The 21,981-nt window shown below is 42.1% G+C and overlaps 1 protein-coding gene across 4 annotated transcripts; it reads left to right on the forward strand.

The window, feature by feature from the left end:
- Nucleotides 1-273: 273 nt before the first annotated feature.
- On the forward strand, nucleotides 274-20,510 carry LOC146970736 (polyamine-transporting ATPase 13A3-like). 4 transcript variants are annotated; one of them, XM_085804353.1, is made up of 33 exons: nucleotides 274-437; nucleotides 1,904-1,976; nucleotides 3,011-3,184; nucleotides 3,537-3,698; nucleotides 3,789-3,859; nucleotides 3,967-4,050; nucleotides 5,467-5,536; nucleotides 5,635-5,769; nucleotides 5,946-6,018; nucleotides 6,128-6,259; nucleotides 7,104-7,271; nucleotides 7,376-7,533; nucleotides 7,616-7,804; nucleotides 9,128-9,189; nucleotides 10,015-10,165; nucleotides 10,385-10,507; nucleotides 10,612-10,629; nucleotides 11,390-11,540; nucleotides 11,655-11,775; nucleotides 12,526-12,650; nucleotides 12,784-12,947; nucleotides 13,302-13,433; nucleotides 13,562-13,641; nucleotides 13,728-13,770; nucleotides 14,880-14,989; nucleotides 15,225-15,321; nucleotides 15,486-15,558; nucleotides 16,182-16,359; nucleotides 16,686-16,867; nucleotides 17,031-17,119; nucleotides 17,205-17,285; nucleotides 17,571-17,666; nucleotides 18,771-20,510. In XM_085804353.1, the coding sequence occupies exons 2-33, from the start codon at nucleotides 1,923-1,925 to the stop codon at nucleotides 18,951-18,953; spliced, it is 3,729 nt and encodes a 1,242-aa protein (XP_085660479.1). In that variant the 5' UTR covers nucleotides 274-437; nucleotides 1,904-1,922; the 3' UTR covers nucleotides 18,954-20,510. The 4 variants fall into 4 exon arrangements, with proteins under 4 accessions (XP_085660479.1, XP_085660476.1, XP_085660477.1 ...); XM_085804350.1 differs by lacking the exons at nucleotides 274-437; nucleotides 1,904-1,976; nucleotides 3,011-3,184; nucleotides 3,537-3,698 and having other exon boundaries at nucleotides 3,770-3,859; nucleotides 3,969-4,050; XM_085804351.1 differs by lacking the exons at nucleotides 274-437; nucleotides 1,904-1,976; nucleotides 3,011-3,184; nucleotides 3,537-3,698; nucleotides 17,571-17,666 and having other exon boundaries at nucleotides 3,770-3,859; nucleotides 3,969-4,050.
- Nucleotides 20,511-21,981: the final 1,471 nt, after the last annotated feature.

Consider the following 21,981-nt stretch of genomic DNA (forward strand, 5'->3'; position numbering starts at 1 on the left):
GAACACACACACATCATGGCTGTAAAACAAAACAACCCCCCCCCCAGACTGGGATTTCCCCCAGTCGGCCCCCCAGTCGCAGGTTGACCGCGCTGTGCACATGTCGCTGCACTTCTTCCCGATTTGTTGCAACTTGCACAAATTCAGCCCAAACGCACTGTGTCCTCTAATGACCTCACATCCTGTTTTCCCCACTTCCTTCTGAATGGACCGGTTTGGGACGGTCCGGGTCCATCGCAGCGTGGATCTGTGGTGTGGTGTGTGTCGGTCGGCGTCGGCGGCGCGGTGCTGCAGACACATGTCGTCGTGTAGATAGTCGGTGTCCACAGGCTGCAGAGACACAGACACAGACACACACCGTCCATCCGGCCAGACTTTCAACACAGCGACCTCGACAATGCAACGTCGGACTCAGTGACACGGGAGAAGAGACACCGGTAGGTCGCTGGAAAACTGCACGAGCACGAGCTTCTTTCCACGGTGTTTAGTGACGTGTGGCTGTGTGTAGCTGTGGAAAGGTGAAGCCGCTGCATCTGAACTTGTGAGACTGTTTTTATGACTTTGCACGATGCCAGTAAAAAGTTAGAGCGGCTGGAGGTCTGTCTGCAGTCACTGTGTGTTTGCACAAGATATCGAGTTGCGCCAGTGTGGAAAAGTGTTATTTATGGGGTGTGTTTCAGTCAAAGTGTGTTGTAGTAACAGGCACATTTCGTTTTGATCAGAGTCTACAGATAACACCTTCCTAGACTTTAATCTGTCGTTTTACAGCTTCAATCGTGTGACATGTCCTGTAATATACAAAAAGCATAAACCACTCACTCTGAATCAGTGAGGGCATCTCCTGTCTGTCAGTAGGCTACAGATGTGCAAACAAGCTTTTTAAGTCTGAGGTCCTTCTACATAAGACTCTGTTTTAGGCTGAAGTTTTGGACTGTGGCTCTGTAGCTTTGGCTTTATGTTTGGAGTCTTTGTCCTGCTGGAAAAATAAATCTTATCCCAAGTCAGGACTGGATTCGCTGCAGGGGTTCAAACAGGATTTCTCAGGGAGCTGGTGCAGAGAGAAGCCCCCCCACACAGGCTGATGCACCAGGGTTCATGTTGGGGACGCTGTTCATGTTGATAGGAGTTACTCTGGTAACGCTGGACAAAGTTTTTAGACTGACGGACACAATCATTAGTCTAATCAGGCCACGAAGGCTTTGTGTACTTTTATACCATCTATTATTTCTATCAACTGTTTGACAATTCCATCAATAATCAATGGGATTAGTTGTGGTCTTGTGTCTCTCTGTTTACAGGTGATGGCTCTTATTGACAGGTGTGGTCAGATAGAGTGTGAGTCAAACATTACTGTAGTAGGTGTGACTGTTATTGATCGGCAACATGTGTTCACGGTGCAAAGGTTTCCATGTATCTCTGCTTAACACTGCAGCGACGCATCATTAACTTGTCAATAAAGTTGTCAGTTGAATGAAACAGGCTTTGAACGCAGCGTTTGTGGGCATGAGGAAGGTAGGGGAAGTTTCTGCTTACTCCTTTACAGACAGTTTGTTATTTGCTAAGTGTGGCCATGGTGAGTCCGGCTTTTCCTTGCTTTACACTGTGACAAATACTTAATTGTATTTCTATGTTTTTGTCTACACAAACAATTTCAACCTTTCCTTTGTGTCTCCAGAGATCTCAGTGATCTCATGTTATATAAAAAAGTAAATGAATCACTGACCCGCTGCTTTCAAAAGCCATAAAACTGATTCTTTTCATGCCCTTGGCTGAGACTGAAGTTGCAACATGTCCTCTAACCAGGCAAAGTTGAAGACTCTTCTCTGATGAGAAAGCTCCAGCAAGTCAAACTCTGGTCGGAGTTACCGTAAATGTTTGTTTTCTTCTTTATTTTTCTTAATAGTTGTTGAACTTGTGACAGAATGAAGACAGGAGAAGAGGTGAAGATAATAAACAGAGACCTGGAGGATGAGATGGTAAATATAACTTCCTGTTGTAATGGTGTAGTAAACTCTGTGTAGTGAGAACTGTTTGTTTTTAGTTTGATACCAGCATCATAACGTGTTAGTGATTGAAATACATATTTGGTAATGTACAGATGGTTGTGTGTTGTTATTTTTAAAGGACATACGCATCAGTGAGGATTCAAATAAATGCAGTATTTGAAACATAATGTCACTCACTGAAATCACCAAGGAGTCACTGTGAGAGATTGGAAATGTCAAAGTGATAGCGATAGAGCTTAAACTCGTTTAGCTTCACAGAGACTGAATGTCACAGTACTGTTAGTAGTCACTTGATATTTTGGGCAATATGATCATTCACAACCGGTGCTGCTGAGTTTTATCTCTGTCAGTTAGCTTCACTGAAAAACTGTGAGTCTGGCTTCTGTTGGAAGATAACAAACTATCAGCGGTTTGTCAGAGAGGAGTCACAGGCTGCATGTTTCCAGTATTTATGCAAAACAAAGAGGCGACTGGCTGCTGGTTGTAGCAAGCAAGCGAGCAAAAAAGATATTTATTATAAGAAATCTTCCAGCTACACTGTGCCACTGCCAAAACAAGATGGTTTTTCACAGTATCTGCTAGTTAAAGAAAAATAGGATGGTGATGTGTATGCTTTTATTTTTGGTAGCGTAGAAAGATGAAAATTCAACAGTGAATTGTGTTGAAGCTGATTCCTTTGTATCCTCATCAATGAGCTGAACTGTGCACATGTTCCTTCCTTCTTTACCATGAGCGCAGCCCCTGGAGTTTATTAAGAGTTAATTCCACGTGCACCGTCCTGCTGCTGTAAATACTCACCACAGCCCACAGCTAAAAACAATTTCTGATAAATACACATGTGTTTACATCTGTTTCTAAAAAACCACTGGACCAAAAACACACGTTGCATGTTACAAACCCACAGACTGTCTGTGCTGTTTTATCTGTCTTCTGTCACAAACAGACAAACACTAGTCTGTCTGTCCCACACTTCTGTCTCCTGACATCCCCGTGTCCCTGTGCAGGAGGTGTGGGGCTACCGGCCCTGTCTGTGGAAGAGGATCCTGGTGGGCGTCGGTGCTGTTTGCTCCGGGGGTCTCCTGCTGCTGCTGCTCTATTGGCTGCCCGAGTGGGGCGTCAAGAGCACCTGCACACACACGTCGCTGAGGGACGCACACACGCTGCTGCTCAGGACCACAGTACTTGCTTTCTTCTTAAACATTCCTCACTAGTTTGACTTTATTTGTAAGACATGTGCACACTTGTCAATTCAGTATTTGTAGCCTAATGAGGTGACTGCTGTGCTCGCTTTCCAAGAGGGGACATAGTTTTTGTAGATTTAGATTGAACGCATCTTTGTCTATGTGAGTTAATCCGCTGCTTTCAGTGGATTTTGAGTTAACATCTTGTGCAGCTCACCATACCACTGCACAAACATCATCCAGGCCCCTGTTACATTCTTTGGCAGACACACTGTAAACACTGCAAATGATAAATTCAGCGTTGCCTGACAGCCAAGAAAAAATGTAATTCTCTGTATTGTTACTGCAGGATGAGTTCAGGCAGTGGTTTCGAGCCAAAGTACACGTGATGTTGGCTCCGGGGAAGAAACCCTTTGACAGCTTGGATCTGCAGCCCACCGCTCAGCTGTCGAACGGAGACGGAGACCACAGCGTCAGTGCTGTGCAGGAGGAGCATCATGGGAAGGCTGAGGTACCTTTGTGGGGGAAAAAAGCCTTTTCTTAATATGCAGTTAGAATCAGGATTTTGTTTTACAGTGAATATCTGCTCCTCCCTCCTTAGATCCACTACTTCAGCCACCACAGCACTAAATACTACTGGGATGAGGAGACACACAGCTATGAGACGTATAAGTAAGAGTCCCACTGAAATAGTCCTGCTGCTGTTAGCACCATCATTTATCAACATGTTTCTCCTGTTACTAGTATCCAGTAGACATGGATGTGTATGACTTTTCTAGAGGCCTAGAGGATGTGAAGCTGAGCTGTGCCAGTGTCCACTCTGACCACAGCTCTGGACTTCCTAAAACACTGCAGGACTACAGGTACACAACACGCACCTGTCATCAATATACACTTTCACCTCATTCAGTAATTACTGAAACATAATTCCTAAAAAGTGTGAGCTAACTCTATTTTTCGCTAATTGCTGCATAGCTAATAGATATTTATTCATCTTCTTTATTTTTTCTCCTACTTTGCTTATCTCTGTTTTATTTTTCTCTAATAAATTATTATATGGTATTACATGATATTATTTTATTTGATCATATTATATCATTTTTACTACTGGATACTTGAATTTCCTTAATAATAGACAACTTGCATACAGTATTATAGCCTAGTTAGCTTCACTTGAGACAGCTCTCTGTTAGTAAAGGAATGTGTGATACTAATGCTAATGCTAACATTACCTATGCAGCATTAACAAAGATACAACAGCACCTCTATTGCATAGTGTTGCCATATGGCAACAATGACTTTATCGTCATTTTTCTAAAAAGCTATGATATTTGTTTTGGTTTTTACAGTTAGGTGTGAAAAGGGGGCTTTTACTTTGAAGGACATACAATTTATGAGGTCAAATGACCAAGATATCCTGTTTGCCAGTCCCTTTTGCTCATGGACATGTGCCATGTAAACATCATTGTGTGAGGCTCCCGAAGACTGTCTTTTATTCAGAATTTTGGAAAATTTTCATCAAATAAAAAATTGAAATCACTATCTAGGGAAAGTAAACTTTATTTTTTTAACATTTAATTCAGTTTTGATGTAATAGTATTTTTGTAATATGCTAAAATACATTTGTTGCCATATGGCAACAGTATGCAAATATGGAAAGTTCCTGGTGCATTCAATGCAATCGAGTCCCATTGACTTACATAGCATGAACCTACCCTGAGACTATGTTTACAACCTTTTCTTATATTTTAAAGGTAAAAAAAACATTATATTTTTTTATATTTTATGATTAAAGGTATTTTGTAACATATTATCTAAATGGACTTGTACTTATATCTTCTAGATAACTGAATGAAATGAAATAAAATCAGTGATTCAATGTACTTCATTGAGACAGGTTCCAGGTTCTCAGACATTTTAGATAACAGTTGAAATTATACAATGTTTTTATTGTTTATTGTTTGTTTGTTAGTTTTGGTTGAGTATGAGATGGATTTGTTGAGTGTTGCTTTAAATAAAATTAGTTTTTGGTCAAAAATGTTGATTCTATGGGACTTTGCACGATTGCATATTGTTGCCATATGGCAACAATTTACCAACGACCCCCCCTTTAAAAAAATTAAGATTTTTTAAAAAATATTTCTGTTATTTAGACAATTTTAAGTAATACAAACATGCAAAACATTTTTTACCGTGCCTTAGTAATGAAACTTCAAACTTGCCGCTATTTAACTATTATAAAAGAGTAGAAATTATACTTTTAATTCCTCTTTCAACAGGAGGTTGTTCTTTGAGGAGAATGAGATCGCTGTGAGAGTGCCCTCTCTGTTCAAGCTTCTCATAAAGGAGGTGAGTTCAGCACACCTCCTGTATTACCACACCTGTCTTGAGTAAGACATGTCCCCTCTTATGTCCTCAGTCCATGTTTCTGTCTCCTCCTCCACCAGGTCCTGAATCCTTTCTACATCTTCCAGCTCTTCAGCGTTATTCTGTGGAGTGCAGAGGACTACTACTATTACGCCACAGCCATAGTTTTCATGTCCGTCATTTCTATTGCAACCTCACTGTACACTATTAAAAAGGTGAGTCATGTGGGATCCCCAGGGCGAGTAGGAAGTGGACTGAGACGTAACTTTTATGGGACATGTGCAGTGATAACAGTGTCAGTTATTCATCTCATTCATAAATAATCACAGCGCGGCCTGCACACTGGACTGGTTGTGTGCGTGTGTTTACAATTGAGTCTTTGTTATTCCAGCAATATGTGATGCTCCATGACATGGTGGCAACGCACAGCGTGGTTCGTGTTTCGGTGAGCAGAGGAAGTAAAGGTGAAGCTCTCCTCTTCTGTCATTATCGATCACATTATCGATCTGATTGAGCTAGCAGACAGAGAGAGAGAGAGCAGGATGTTTTTCACTGTGCCGTTGTCGCTCCTAGATATCGAAGAGGCCATGTCGACAGAGCTTGTGCCGGGTGATGTCATCGTCATTCCAGCCAACGGGATGATCATGCCCTGCGACGCTGTGCTCATCCATGGAACCTGCATCGTAAACGAGAGCATGCTGACAGGTCGTGTTTCCTTTTCTGTTTTTAAGATGGGAGTAAAGGAGAGAAACAGGCCTCTGTTCCTTTGTGATATTAGATACTTTTTGAAATATGTTGAAATATGTTTCCTATCTGTTTTTTGTTGTCGATTAAGATTTATTAGAGGAGGTGCAGGCGATCAGTCAGCATCCACTGGGTCTCAAACTCTCTTTATCAATCAGCCTCAAACATGTTGTATTTGCACATTACACACCTCAGATCTTTAAGCATGTCTGCCTTTTTTTATTCCCATACCTCTATATTTGTGCAGTTTGATATGGAAGGAAAACGAAAAGTAGCCATTTGTCACATCAAGTTGCAACGCAGTGTAAAAACAGTGCAGTATGTTAGCGTATGTATGAATTCATTTCTTTCTTTTTTTTAAGTGTTTATTTTTTAGACAAATAACACAAGACATTGTGTGGTAATAATAACAGGATTTAAAGACAAACAAAACAAAACAAAAACATATGAGACAATACAAAATAGCAGGTGCAACAAACATGGAACATAGTAATAGTAATAATGGTAATAGTGAACGGGAAATATTGATAGACATGGCGAGTAGCAGAGATAATAGAGTGTGGGGAGAGGTTATATGATAATCACAGTTGTATTAATAACAACAATAACAGTACATGTAACAGTAATAATAGTAATAATAATAGTTGAACAAACAAACAAGAAGAAAAATAAAATAAAATAAAATATATAAATAAATAAATAGAAAAAAATGAATTAATTTCAAGGCTTTACTGATGAGGCACCGTGTTAACACATCACTGCTCCTCCTGCATGTGGCTCTTACTGGACGACTGTTCATCTTCAGGAGAGAGCGTGCCAGTTACCAAGACCAGTCTGCCCAGTCTGGGCGAGGAGGCAGCCTGCAGATACGACATAGAGGAGCACAAGAGACACACCCTGTTCTGTGGCACCCACGTGATCCAGACACGCTTCTACACCGGTGAACTGGTCAAGGCTGTCGTGGTCAGAACAGGTGAGACAGAGGAGAAACAGGTAACGGACTCGTGCTCCTCGCGGCTGCACATATTCAGCCTCTATGAGCAAATGATCAAATGTTATTCCTGTGCTCTCCCACAGGCTTCGGCACAGAGAAAGGTCAACTGGTGCGCTCCATCCTTTACCCCAAACCCACGGACTTCAAACTGTACCGAGACGCGTACCTGTTCCTGCTGTGTCTGGTGGGGGTGGCGGGGATCGGCTTCATCTACACCATCGTCCTCAGTATCATGAACAAGGTATAATAAAAGAAATACAATGCAAGAAAATACAGATGTCTAAACATCAGCTAATGATGATGGTTTGTTTCTTGATAATCAGGTTCCAGCTAAAACCATCATCATTGAATCGCTGGACATCATCACCATCACTGTGCCGCCGGCCTTACCGGCGGCCATGACAGCTGGAATCGTGTACGCACAGCGGCGTTTGAAGCGAATCGGTATCTTTTGCATCAGTCCCCAGAGGATCAACATGTGTGGTCAACTTAACCTGGTTTGCTTTGACAAGGTAGGGCAGAGATTTATGTTTCCAGTTAAGAATTCAGGAAGTGCTATTTTTATTTTTAATTATTTAAATTCAGGCGTCTCATCCTCATGTTTCTGAACTGTGCTTAACTTGGATTGGATATAGTCTTGGCTCCGGATGCATAAAAAATTTGTCATGAAGCACCCAAGATGCTTTTATGACCATGAATGTAAAGTGAATCCTGTCATGAGGAGCTGCTGAGGTTGTACAATGACTCAATTTGGCCACAACATTAAGTACCACCTATTTATAAATCTATTCATGCTGTGTTGATTCAGTTTGATAACATCCTATGTCATCTATAATAAGAGCAGTGGCTTGAATATGCAGGAAAGCCGCTTATAGCAAAAAAATGTTCTTTGCGTTATTATTAACGCATCTAGTGAGTAGGGAAAGCTTATATTAAAGCAGAAGTAAGCGATCCGGTCGTTTTGGCTAATGCTGCGTTCCAGGTAGGCTTTTGAAACCGTAAATTACAGCTTCAAGTCACGACTTACGACTTTGTAGCGTTCCAGACAACCCACTCGTGTTTTTCCGACCTGTTTTGCCTGTGAAAGTGCACTATAACGACCACGACCACGACCATGACACGAGTTACGAGTTGCCTTGAACGCACCATAACGTCTTGTCAGCCGTCCAAACACTCTATGTAAGTGATTGCTGTCGGAAGATATAACTATTTAAGACTTATATTAACACAAAAGTATTGCTTACTTCTGCTTTAACATTTATATTACACTAAAAATACCCTTGCCTTGTTCCTTGTTTTTTCTCTCCCAGGATAATAAATGTGATGTCTTTTGGTTTTGGATTGATGGTCAGATAAAACAAGTCTTTTTAAAAGGGTTAGTTTACTTTCACTCATTACCTAATAACTCATTGAGAGAAGAAACAGATTAAATTGCTGAAAATAATAAGTAGTCGTAGCCCTAAATCAAAGTCTGGTTTGTGATTGTACAGATGGTTTTTCTGCGAGGGAGTAACATCTCTGTCATAGCTGTAATTCCTCACTGCCTTTTTTTCTTTATCTTTGCATATTTGATGTTGTGGATTTTTGAGGATCGACCCACAACAGAACTAAATTGAAACCAGCAGCGAAATGTTTCTGCCTGAGAAACATCTTTTAAGATGCTGATGGTTGTTTTACTTCTTCAGTTGTGTTTAATTTGTGCTCAGAGAGCGAGTGTGAATGTTTCTGCAGGTTAGGAACGAATTCTCTTCAAGTCAACTGTAGATGAAGAGGAGTAGCCTGACCTGTGATTTCCAAGCGTTAATGTTGTGTATGTGCGTTTGTTTCTCCTTCAGACTGGCACTTTGACTGAGGACGGTTTGGACCTGTGGGGTATCCAGAGAGCTGAGGACGGCAGGTGGGAGGAGGCCTCTTTGCTTTTGTTTTGTTGTGTAACACAGACACATCTGCATCAGCTTTCTGGGAGTAACTGCAAAGCTGACGAGAGTCGAAAGTCTGGGGGGAGTTGATGACGGCTGAAGCAGATGTTGTGAAAAAGCAGCTTATTGGCTACTCAGAAATGTGGGAATGTATTTTTCTTCAGTATTCTCGCTATTTTCCTGCCAAACTACATTTCTTCTTTTCTTTTACATTCCTCAGAGGGTCGGTCTCAACTTGAATCTACAGGTAGATGTAGCCTATATTGTTGTATGAGATTTTCAACTGCCAGAGTAACGACCTGTACCATCTCTGTTATGCTCATCTGTCAGGACTCTTCTCACAGTGAATTCACTCTGTTTGATTTTTGTTTCCTCCACCTCAATTTGTGAGGTATTAAACTTTTAATAGATTGTCCACAGATGGATATCTCTGTGTGACTATTTAATCTAGAAACAGTTTGTCTTAATCTGATGAATCTAAAAGGACAGACGAGGTGTCCACTTTGTCCTTAACCTCTCGCTCTTGTGCATAGAAGAAAGAGGCACATTCACAGACACTGAAACACTCAAAATTATGTTTACTAAAAAAAAAAGAAAAGTTTTTTGGTGGATGTTTTTATTTTTATCTCTCTCTGGAAAAGGCTTCTTGTCTGGTAGGAAAATAACATATTTGTAGTGTTTTCACCTGATGTCACTGGTAACCACCAGAGCACTTGCATGACCTTATTTACAGAGCGTTTTTATGTTTGTATGTGATTTGCTCCCATCCACCTGCTGAGTCAGATCCTCCGCCTCTGTTTCAGCTTTTCTCCGCCGGAGTCTGACGCAGCTAAAGAGAGTCTGGTGAACTCCGCCTTTGTGGCCTGCATGGCGTCCTGCCACTCACTGACCAAGATCGAGGGCGAGCTGTCTGGCGACCCTCTAGACCTCAAGATGTTCAGCGCCACAGGCTGGGTGAGGAACAGCGAACAGCGTGCTCAGCTCAGATAACCACGAGTACATGAATTATGCAGCACCACGCTCGCCGCCTTGGCAGGGCGAGTCGGCTAAAACGGTTTAAGTCTGGTATCCTGGATTTTCTGGCAACAACAGCTGTAAATGTCTCTTCCCTTCAGGAGGACACAGCGACTGAGACATTATTAAATTAATATTTGATATACATTTTTTATTTAGATCCTAGAGGAGCCCACGGAGGAAGAGACTGCGCTGCACAATCCCATAATGCCCACAGTGGTGCGACCTCCGAAGCATGCCGCCCCCGAAGCCAATCAGAACAATCCACTGACTCAGAACATGGTAGAGGGTCTCTCTTACACATTTTGGCTAAACAGAAATAATGAAAATAGATTTATTATTATACTTGAATATAATTCAACTTTTCACTTACTTTTCTTTTTCAGGAGCTGTCTGAATTATCAGTGAGTACTTCCTCTTTCCTGAAAACTTCAAGTTCTTTAAAGGGGGAGTTTAACATTTTGGCAAATTGGCCCATTGCCATAATCGCTATAGTCATAGCAGTAGGTTCGTTACCTTTAATTGTCGGTGCAAGCCATTTTTAGAACAGTGGCGCAGAGCCGTGAGCTGCTCAGAGCTATACGCTACGGAGGCTAAAGGAATTTCTTGGTTTCCCTCATCAAACTCATCAAATACACAATCCAACAACTCCAAAAGGCTGTCGTGGACAAATTGTGAGCTGCACATTCACCACGCTATGAGATAATAACGGAACGTTACGAGATGGAGTTGTTTTCGAGGTAAATTCATGCAAAACCGCTAATGCGCGTTGCCTTCAGGGACAGCCTCCGTTGTGTAGCTCTGAGCGGCTCGCGGCTCTGCTCTGCCGTTATAAAAATAGCTTGCACTGACAATTAAAGGTAACAAACCTACTGCTATGACTATAGCGATTATGGCAATGGGCCAATTTGCCAAAATGTTGTACTATCCCTTTAAGCAAAGAGTTTGACATTTTAGGAAATCGACTCATTCACCGCCTTAATTAGTGTGTAGGGTGTAATTGATCTGTTAGCTTCCTTTGAGCACAGATCACATGGATTGTTATATGATGGATGAAATTAGGTCATTTGACTGTGTATGTCTGAGATGCAGGAAATAGAAACAGATGTAATGATTGTGTTAATAACGTCCGTGTGTGTACAAAATGTTTGTTTTGTTCCTCAGACCTGTGAGATCGGTATTGTGCGTCAGTTCCCCTTCTCCTCGCTGCTGCAGAGGATGAGTGTGGTGGTCAGGAGGTTGGGGGAAAAACACATGCACGCCTACTTGAAAGGAGCTCCAGAGATCGTGGCCAGCCTCTGCAAACAGCAAACAGGTCTCAAATCATTTTATCCCTGTCATCTCTATAAAAATACATAAAGTGACAGAGTTACCCTTCAGTGTCTTTAGCCACGGGTCAGACTGAACCTGGCTTTGTCCCTCTGCTCAGTCCCACAGAGCTTTGCAGAGACTCTGGAGACCTACACCATGCAGGGCTTCAGGGTTATTGCCCTGGCACATCGACAGCTGGAGTCCAAATTCTCCTGGCACAAAGTCCAGAGCTTGAGCAGGTACGTCTCAATTCACAGATAACGCTGTCCACAGTGCGCTGTGTGTGCCTACCGACGGGAAAATACCTGAATTATCCTTCTCTGAGATACTGTAACTGTAGAAATCAGCTCTGTTGATATGTTGATTGTTCTGATCTGGGCAAACATCAGACATCAGATGAAATGACATGCTGTCTAAATATCTTCAGTCCTGCTACATGTGGACAGAAAATGTCCCCGTTATCTAAAACATGCACCAGAATCTGTAAAACTATTTGCTTGAGCAGAAATACATCAAAGAACAGGCAGTAAAATAATTTGTAGCCTCCATCTGTCACAGTGAAATACAGCCACTGTGTATGGTGCAATTGGTGTTAAAGGTAATGATAGCAGCTATAGACTCAACCCCGTATTAATGATTCATTTGTTTTTCTTGCCTCTTTTTACACATTCTGGGGTCTGGATGTTTGCCATCATTCTGATAAATGTAGAAAATCATTAACTGAAGGAGGCACAGACAAGGCAGGTCAGCAGTAGGGCAGGGTGTCAAATAGGAGAATTACAACTCTACAGCCCTTGTGATGCAGTAAGCATTACATATTCATTACATACTCATAATGCCTGGTAATTACAAATGGAAAGGTATGTCCTTTATTGTCTGATTCTCTGACATCTGAATCGATAATGTGACCCTAAACATGAATTTTCTGTGGTGTTGATGAAACATATTGGTGGTTTGAATGGAGAAATGCATGATGTTTTTGCTTTCAGGGACTTGATAGAGACCAACATGGAGTTCCTTGGTTTAATCATCATGCAGAACAAAATAAAGCCGGAGACTGCCGGGGTTTTACACGAGTTACGACAAGCAAACATTCGCACTCTGATGGTCACAGGTAACGCAGCTCAGTGAAATGCGAACACAAATTACTTTATTTATCCCCAAAGAATTCAGTGACATGTCTGAAACTGTGACTTCCTGTGTCAGACTAAACTCATTTCTCTTCTCTCTCCTGCACCGTCTGATAGGTGACAACATGCTGACGGCCATATCAGTGGCTCGAGACTGTGGCATGATCCGTGCACATGAGAGGGTGATTATAGCCGACGCTGCGCCTCCTAAAGATTTGCAGTCTGCTAGTATCACATGGCATTACACTGAAAACCCCTCTCAGACAGTCAAGGACAATCAGGTGAGAATGAAAATCTCAGAGCCACTGAATGAGGAGAATGTGTAAAACCACGGCTTTAGGCTGCCTGGTCTTTGTAACCACCGTGTGTCGGGGAGGAAACCAAGCGCCTAGTTGTTTTTAAAACCTGCATGCTCAGCCATGTGTGTGCTGTTGTTTGTGCTTTGAGTTCAAACAGTATTAATCTCAAATGTCTGAGCAAACTGAAGCAAAGAAACACACAGAAACTCTCAGACATGCTCCGTGTGAACGTCTCCTTGTTGTCCAGATCCCACTATGTGCATTTCCACATTTATATCTGCAGCCAATCAGATAGAAAAGAGCACAGGAGGTTGAATCTCGTCCTCTCTTCTCTAGTCTGTTGAGATTAACCTGGAGGAGGGGGCGAGCGACGAGCATCAGGTCCCGCAGGAACAGAGCTATCACTTTGCTGTGAGCGGCAGGGCCTTCGCTGTCATCACCGAGCACTTCCCTCAGCTCGTGCCAAAGGTACAGGCCCGTCACATGTTGACATTAGTGTCAGGTGTGCATTTGCTTCAAAGGTGTATCATTTGAAAGAGAAACTCCTGTTTGGATGTTGTTGTAATTCTTTATGTGTCCACACGGGGGTGCTGCAGCTCGTACTGAGAGCCTCTGTGTTTGCCCGCATGGCTCCAGACCAGAAGACCCAGCTGGTGGAAGTCCTGCAGAGCATCGAGTGAGTCTCTTTTATAGGTTTGGTGTTTGTTCTGTGAAACAGCGTCGAGATTTTGTAGCATCATCATCTGTTTGTTTCTCCTCCAGCTACACTGTCGGGATGTGTGGGGACGGTGCTAACGACTGTGGAGTAAGTGTGAATCAGACACAAATCATAACAATAATAGTGTATCCTGAGGTGTTACTGTAATTCAGCCTGATCCTGTCTTATTGTGAGACAGAAACTGTAACATTTCACTCCAGGTTGACCCTCATGTGTGAATCGGTATCTGATGGGATACCATGACTGTAGAGGCCTGAAAATATCTGTGTGTCCAAAAGGGTTCAAAGCAGCAGCATTAATGTTTGTGGGTCTGCACCCACCTTATCCTCTATTGAATTACAAATTATTTAGAATACAACAAAAGCTGTTTTCATGACATTATCCTACTGTGTCTTTTGGTAACTGGTACAAGGACATACTGTACATCAGTCTTTCATATTCACACACATTCATACAGTACTTTGCTACCACGCACTAATCTGACACAGTCTGGGGTTCAGTATGTCACCCAAAAACACTTCAGTGAATGATCACAGCTGTTGTTTTTTAAAGGGAGAGTGTAACATTTTGGCAAATTGGCCCATTGCCATTATCCCTATAGTTTTAGGAGTAGGTTCGTTACCTTTAATTGTCAGCGCAAGCTATTTTTAGAACGGCGGAGCAGAGCTGCGAGCTGCTCAGAGCTACGCTACGGAGGCTCAGTGTGTGTGTGAGTGAACGGAGTTGTCTTAGAGGTAAATTCATGCAAAACTGCTGATGCGAATTTCCATCGGGGGCAGTTTTTCAGCAAGCAGTCTCTGCATTTGCCTCGAAAACAACTCAGTCTCGTAACGTTACATTATTATCTCATAGCGTGGTGAATGTGCAGGTCACAACTTGTCCACAAGAGCGTTTTGGAGTTGTTGGATTGTGTATTTGATGAGTTTGATGAGGGAAACCAAGAAATCCCATGAGCCTCCGTAGCGTAGCTCTGAGCTCACAAACCTACTCTACTATAGGAATTATGGCAATGGGCCAATTGGCCAAAATGTTGAACTATCCCTTTAACATGTAAAACCAAATTTGGAAAAGTAATTAGTAACTCCTTCATGAAGGGGAGTGAGGAGTGAGTAAAAATCAGCAGATTAAAAAACTTCACCTAACTATGGTTTAAAACAAAGTGATTAATAACAATAATTTCTCTCTCTCTCTCTCAGGCTCTGAAGAGAGCTCACAGTGGGATTTCCCTCTCTGAGCTGGAGGCTTCTGTTGCGTCACCGTTCACCTCCTCCACCTCCAACATCTCCTGTGTCCCAAACCTCATCAGGTAGCAGCTCATGGATGATATAATTCAGAAAAGAGAATTTTAACTAGGAATATATCAAAAGTATGTTGCGGATCGTTTTACACGATTTCAGACTTCACAGCTACAATCACTGATCCTTCGTAGACAGCTCATAAACTTATAACAAATTACAGCGGTAGTTAATTTCCTTGAATGAAATGTACAATCATAAAACATTGGACTATTAAATTGTGTCTGTGATATTTTCACCCTGCAGGGAGGGTCGAGCTGCTCTCATAACGTCGTTCTGTGTGTTCAAGTTCATGGCTCTCTACAGCATCATCCAGTACCTCAGTGTCACCCTGCTCTACTCAGTAAACACAACACTCTTATTCTTACACCTCACCCCACATTGTGTTATTGTCAGCCGTGAAACCACAGAGTGACATGTCGACACATCGACTGTGACACGGTGGAGTTGTAATAAATGTTTGACTCATTCAACATCGATTCATCCTCGATATCTCTGATACTACAGATCCTCAGCAACTTGGGAGATTTCCAGTTCCTCTTCATTGACATCGCCATCATCCTCATTATTGCCTTTACAAGTGAGTGGCATGAAGACAAGCCCCAAAAAATCCTTTTGATCAATGTTTGACTTTAAAGCAGAAGTAAGTGATATATTTGTGTTAATATAAGTCTTAAATAGTTATATCTTCCGACAGCAATCACTTACATAGAGTGTTTGGTCTGAAACACGGGTCTGTCAGTCACTCTGCTCTGCTCTGAGCCGAGGAGAAAACATTTATCGTATCCTACAGTTTTTATCCAATGAGGAGAGAGAACGGCATGCAGGGCTGTGTGTGCAGCCAAGGGACGCCGTGAATGTGGCGACGTATTTTTTTCCGACCTGTGAAGTCTACAAAAAGACGTTGCCTGAAACACTACAAAGTCGTAAGTTGTGACTTGAAGCTGTAATTTATGATTTCAAAAGCCTGCCTGGAACGCAGCATTAGCGAAAACGACCGGATCACTCACAGACAAAAATGACTCATTCATTTCCAGAACCCCTTCAACAGAACATGTTGCTCATGTTCTCCAACAACTAAACTCCTTCTCACTTTTAAGTCACTTCACAGCCTAACGCCTCTGTATCTGTCCCATCTACTCCAAATCTGCACACCTGCTGGACACTCGTCCTCCTCCCACTCCCCGTTGTTTCTGTCTTCAGTGAGCCTGAACCCGGCGTGGAAGGAGCTTGTGTGGCGTCGCCCCCCGTCCAGTCTGATCTCTGGCCCGCTGCTCTGCTCGGTCCTGACCCAGATCCTCACCTGCCTGGGCTTCCAAGTCCTGGCTTTTCTCTTGGTGCGACAGCAGAGCTGGTATGAGATATGGACGCCTCAGTCAGAGTGAGTAACACATTTGAAATTAAAATCCGCCCAACGACAAATCAATAAATGCATGGTAACACTCTTACTATGTGTGGATTGCTACACATATCTGCAGCTTTTTAATAATTCAAATAGCGATAAAGCAGTGAATCCAATCCAATTTGTCTGTAGACAAAACAGGGACAAAATAATATTGAAAAACTCAAAGAGTCAAAAGAAAATAATTCATTTAGACAATGTAAGATGGTAAGTTGTCATGAAAAACAAACAAAGGGATAAAATGTTTGAAAACCTTCCAGCAGTGTGTTTTTACATGTATCCCTCTGTCCTTCCTCCTCCTGCAGCGCCTGCAACGTTTCCAGCTCCAGTCTCTCCGACAGCCAGAACGTGACAACTCCCGTTGATCACAAAAACATCAGGAACTACGAGAACACCACCCTCTTCTACGTCTCCTCCTTCCAGTACTTGGCTGTGGCCATCATCTTCTCCAAGGGAAAACCATTCAGACAGCCCAGCTACAAGAACTGTAAGACTTATCTTGTCGTAAATGTAATTCCCATAGTTTTTAATTTTATAAATTCAGTTTTCCACTGGCACGAATCCACTCATACTGTATAGCGTGTGATGCTTGTGTTGAAAACTACTATAAAACACAGTTTGAATAGATTTCTGTTTGTGTATCGCATCAGGGCCGTTCATGCTGTCCTGCATTGCTCTGTATACTTTCCTCCTCTTCATCCTGCTGCATCCTGTTCCTGCCATCGACAGCTTCCTGGAGGTAAAACCCTGCTTTTCTTTCTGGGTGTTGCATGAAGTTGATGAAAAAGCGTGTGTGCTCAACCCGCTGCTCTGCCTCCCCTCAGATCGTGTGTGTTCCCCACGACTGGCGCATTACACTGGTCGTCATTGTCATAGTGAATGCGGCTGTGTCTTTCATGCTGGAGGTACACATCGCACCCGACAAGCTCTCTGTTACTGATCTCCTTTGTTTAAGCTAGAAACCCTATGATTTGCATGCATTGATTTTTTTCCCCCCACTCCTGAATTAGTGCTCAGTAGTAGCTTCGTTGCTGCCTGATGAATGAAATCAATGAATCTGTTTTTTTTTGTAAGTTTCAGTTTGAGTTGTTTCTATCTTTGTGCGTCTGTCTGTGGCTAAAACGCAATCTTCATCCTCCCTGTCATGTTTGATCGGCCGAGTCTTAAGTTCCCACTGAAATCTCCCGTAGATTTTGATCCTTGACATCATCTTGTGGAGGCTAGTTTTCAGAGGCAATCAGGGGGTAAGCCGCCCCACAGAGTGCCCTTCTGCCGCCACACCTCAGGTTGGGAAGCTTTTGACTACACTTCTTTCTGTTTTTGCCCGGTTTCACTGTCTAGATAGTGTCACACTTTTCCTTAACTCTGGTCTGATTCTCTGGCTTTCTTGCATATTTTCTTCTGATGATCTGTTTCACATCTGAAATGTCAATAATAAAGACTCTATAGAGTCTATAACTAGTAACTATAAGAGACTTAACCAGCGCAGATGTGCAGTTTATTACACATTAGTGCCAATAAGGAGGTATTGCTATTACATACATTCTTTTTATAACATATATAAAATACCAACAGTAAAATTTGTGCATGCACATAGATTTAAATGTCCGTATTCTTTTTAGAGGACATAACATGTTGTGAGTATATACTGTATGTTAAAGGTTCGGTTGGAGATCTTATTCTGGATCATTTTTTACTAATCTGCTAGAAATCATTTTAACACCAGATTGCAACTGAGTAAATAAAGGCTTTTTCACAAAAATGAAAAAAATCACTTGCCTGGGGAACAACAAGCCTCAAAAAACACCATCCAATCACGTACAATGTCACGTAGTAGTCAATTGATGTGTCAATCACGCTACCGTCTGTCTCCCTCTCTCCCTTTACCGACGTCCGCGGAAAGGTGAAGGCGTGGCTTCAGACAGAAGTCTGAAAGGGGCTGGGACTCTTGACTTGTGTATTTTCAAAATTTCCAGGATCTCCAACCCTGCCTTTAACAATATTAAATTCATATATACTAATTATTAAAACATGTAAAAGTTCATTCTTCTTCTTTTTTTTTTACCATGTCTGTCTTCCCATTTTAGGAAAGTGATCCCAGATGTTTGGACACTACTGTATCAACATGTACTAACAGGCTTTGGAATTAGTATATATATAGTATATATTATATTTTAGATTTATTCATTAATATTTATTTAATAAAAGTCTATATAACATAAATGACATTGAAATAAATGAAAATTTGTCACTACCTCAGGTCACCGTCTTGTCACAGAACTACAGAAGAGGCTCTCTACTTCATTCAGAAGAGAAGATGTATACATATAAAAATCTATACTGTGACATCACTATTTTCTTTCCCTAACCTTCACTCTGCATGTTTTCAGGTGGCCAATGACCGCTGGGCCTCGTCCTTCCTCTCCTGGTTGTTCTGTCGGAGAAACAAACCTCCAAAGGTGCGTTACATGCACTTGGCCCTGGAGATGCAGGACGACTCTGACTGGCCACCCAAACCCTCCACGATCACGTACGCTAACAATCCACAGTCGCCCATCTCAGACCCCCTCTGACACCTACATGACCAACGAGCAAACTACTGCACAGACTCAAACTACAGCCCCTGACAAACCTGCATTTTCCATTAGCACGAGTGTAAGATTGGATAAATGGTCAGGTGATTATATTTAGTATGTGGACTGTGATGGATGTCAGCAACAAGCCTCCATAGAGAAGAAGGGCTACTCCTACTGTAATGACTGATTGACACACTGTGAGCTACTTGTACTAAACGTTCTCCATTTTAACATGGACAAACTCCCTGCACTTGGATTTTGGCCGCATAGCTGTGCCACACTGCTGAAACCTGAGCCACAGGCCTCTGTTAAAGGAATAGTTAAATATTTTGGAAACACAATGCATTTTTTGCTGATAAACATGAAAGTAGTAGTCTCGCTCACCAGACCCTCCTCCAGAGAAGAAGGAAAGTAGTGACAGCAGGCCAGGTCAGCCTAGCTTAGCACATAGACTCTAAAGTTTAAACAGCTAGCCTGGCCTTGTCCCAAGATAAAATCTTTTAAAGCTCACTGATTATAAGTTTCAACTCAACTTATTTTATCTTAAGTGGGGATAACCAGTGGTTTTATGGATGGTTACTATAAGTGTCCTTTGGTTATGCTACCTGGCAACCACACAGTGATGACCTCACTTCAGGCTGGCTCCGCCGCTCTCAGACTCTGTGCTAAGCTAAGCTAACAAAGCTTCATATTAAAGTTTTAGTGGTTAGAGATCTACTCAGCTAAGACTCAGTGTTGAACTTCTCCTTCAATGTGACTGGATGTTATATCGTATTCTACTGCACAGGCAAACAAAATGCAACTCTTCTACTGGACAGTGGTTTTAATATAGCCTACAGCTGTCATATCAGTTTTTTCACTATGCAATCCAATATCTGAGCCAATGAAGCACATTTTTCTCACTGAAAAAAGCATCAGATACAGATACAGTACTCAGCTGCTGCTTTTCTCATTAACTTGTCACTGTTGAAAAGCACTGGATGAATCTCCACTGCTGCTAAGATTTACTGGTTGTTAAGCAGTTTAAGGCCATATGGATTCGAAGAAACACGAGGACTGTGACTGGTACTGTTGTTTTTACAGAAAACAACCCACCGCTGCATTTGTTTCTTAAGAGTTGCTTTGGTTGAATTTCTTCCTGTGGAAGAGAGAAGCAGAAATGTGCGTCCCTTTTTTTTTTCAAGTACTACGAGTACTGCAAGAGAATCAAAATGAAACATTTCAGTGTCCCTTAGATTCATTATGAAATGTTTTTTTCTTTGCAAAATATGAATTAGTTTTTCAAAACAATGTGCAAAAAGTTTTGCATTTATTACATCATTTAACAATACTAAGGTACTGTACAGAGGTGATGATGATTTTAATAGATTAATGCAAATTAATCAAAATGAATCTTTGAGACACATGCTGCTGCTGTGACAATTATACAATAATTGATTTTAACGTTTGATTTTTATACATTATTTTTTAGGTAACTGTTTACAGCTGTTGTACACAGCATATTTTTCTAGTCAAGTGTACAAAATGATGTAATTGTGAAAATAGAGAATAAAATAATCACCAAAATGTCTCCATTATAACTATAAAAAAAGAGCAATATTTGTAATGTGTTTTTGAAAATTGTAATAAACTTATTTTCGTATTTCTACAACAGCACAAAAGTGTCTCGGTTTGTGTCAACAAATATTCCTGTGTTTGCTCTGCAGAACTCCCATTATATTTCCCAATAAATCTTTATATTAAGCCACTCTTGCGTGCTTCGTGGGGGGCTGACCCTGGTCACACTTTTTCAGCCAAGACTTACTGATCAATTATGGGCTTTCCCAGCCTCCTCGCTGCCTGGCATATGGGCGCTTAAAGGCGCGAGAGTGGAGGAGAAAGAGGGGTATCATTTCATGTGGAGATCAGGGCCCATAGGCAGTGAATGGGTGGATTTAGAGGGGACTGTGAATAAGGGAAGGGGGTCCTCGCTTGTACCAAAAAGAAAGGAATCTCCCACAGATCAGGGAAGAGCCTTTTTGGGAATATTCATGATGAGGATGAGGACGCATCATGAATTCATGTGTGTCTCCCCTGACTTGCACGGATCATCTTTTCGGTAAACACTGATGTGTGCAGAGCCGCGTTGTCTTGCTTTCTATCCGTGTTTGCGATGTAGTTTTGTGGATAGTGTTGCCTCTCCACAAAGCAATATGGGTTTTTGTGTACTCTCTGCTGTATTCCCTTTGTATCACTAGAGCAACAGATGGAGAGTGGTGGACGGACATAAAGAAGCTAAAACACACAGGCTTTCTTCCTCACAGCTAGCTACTCGCTGAAAAAGATTTTCTCAAGCTTGCGCTCAGACGTGTGCTATTTCAAACATTTTGGACTTCATCTCCTTTCTCTTTCGCCCATACGGTGTTTTGTCCGAATTGTGTACTTTCAAGATTTGGGCCTGTGCACACAGTCTTTGTTTACTGCTTCTTTACTCACAATGGATCCCACACAGTGATCGGACCTGCTCAGACTGTTCTGTAGAGTAGCTGCTGCCACTGTGGCAAACTCCTCCGCAACAAAAGTTGACAAAAGTTTTGTGATGTGTCTGTTACCATCCGAGCACCATACATGCATTCACTTATTCTTCACAAAGTTTACAAGCAGGAATCAGTTGGCTGCGTCTTCTTCCTCTTCTGGTCGCTGGACACGCATGCGGCCTTTGACGTGATTAATAGTCAGGACACAAGGCCAACCTGATGCTCACTTACGGTTGGCCTCATTTTTACAGATGACACAAAAGCGCCCACGTCTGGTAAAAGGTCTGTGACCCACCAGACGGTCACAAAGCCCCTCTCCTCCCTCCTGTCCCCTAAGCATGGGCTCCGTCCCCGGGCCCTCATGGCGTTCCTGTCCCCCTTCCTTTATCAGTCCTCGCAGGCTTGAATGGGCTCTGTGGTTGGTCAATAAATTCAGTGATTCAGGGGGTGGACAGTTGCAGCCGTGTTAACGTTTGTTCACAGGCTTGTCGGAGGGACGGGCCCCGCCC

Source organism: Trachurus japonicus, chromosome 17, assembly GCF_045865225.1.
Source record: "Trachurus japonicus isolate A0001 chromosome 17, Traja_1.0".
In the NCBI taxonomy this organism is placed as follows: Eukaryota; Metazoa; Chordata; class Actinopteri; order Carangiformes; family Carangidae; genus Trachurus; species Trachurus japonicus.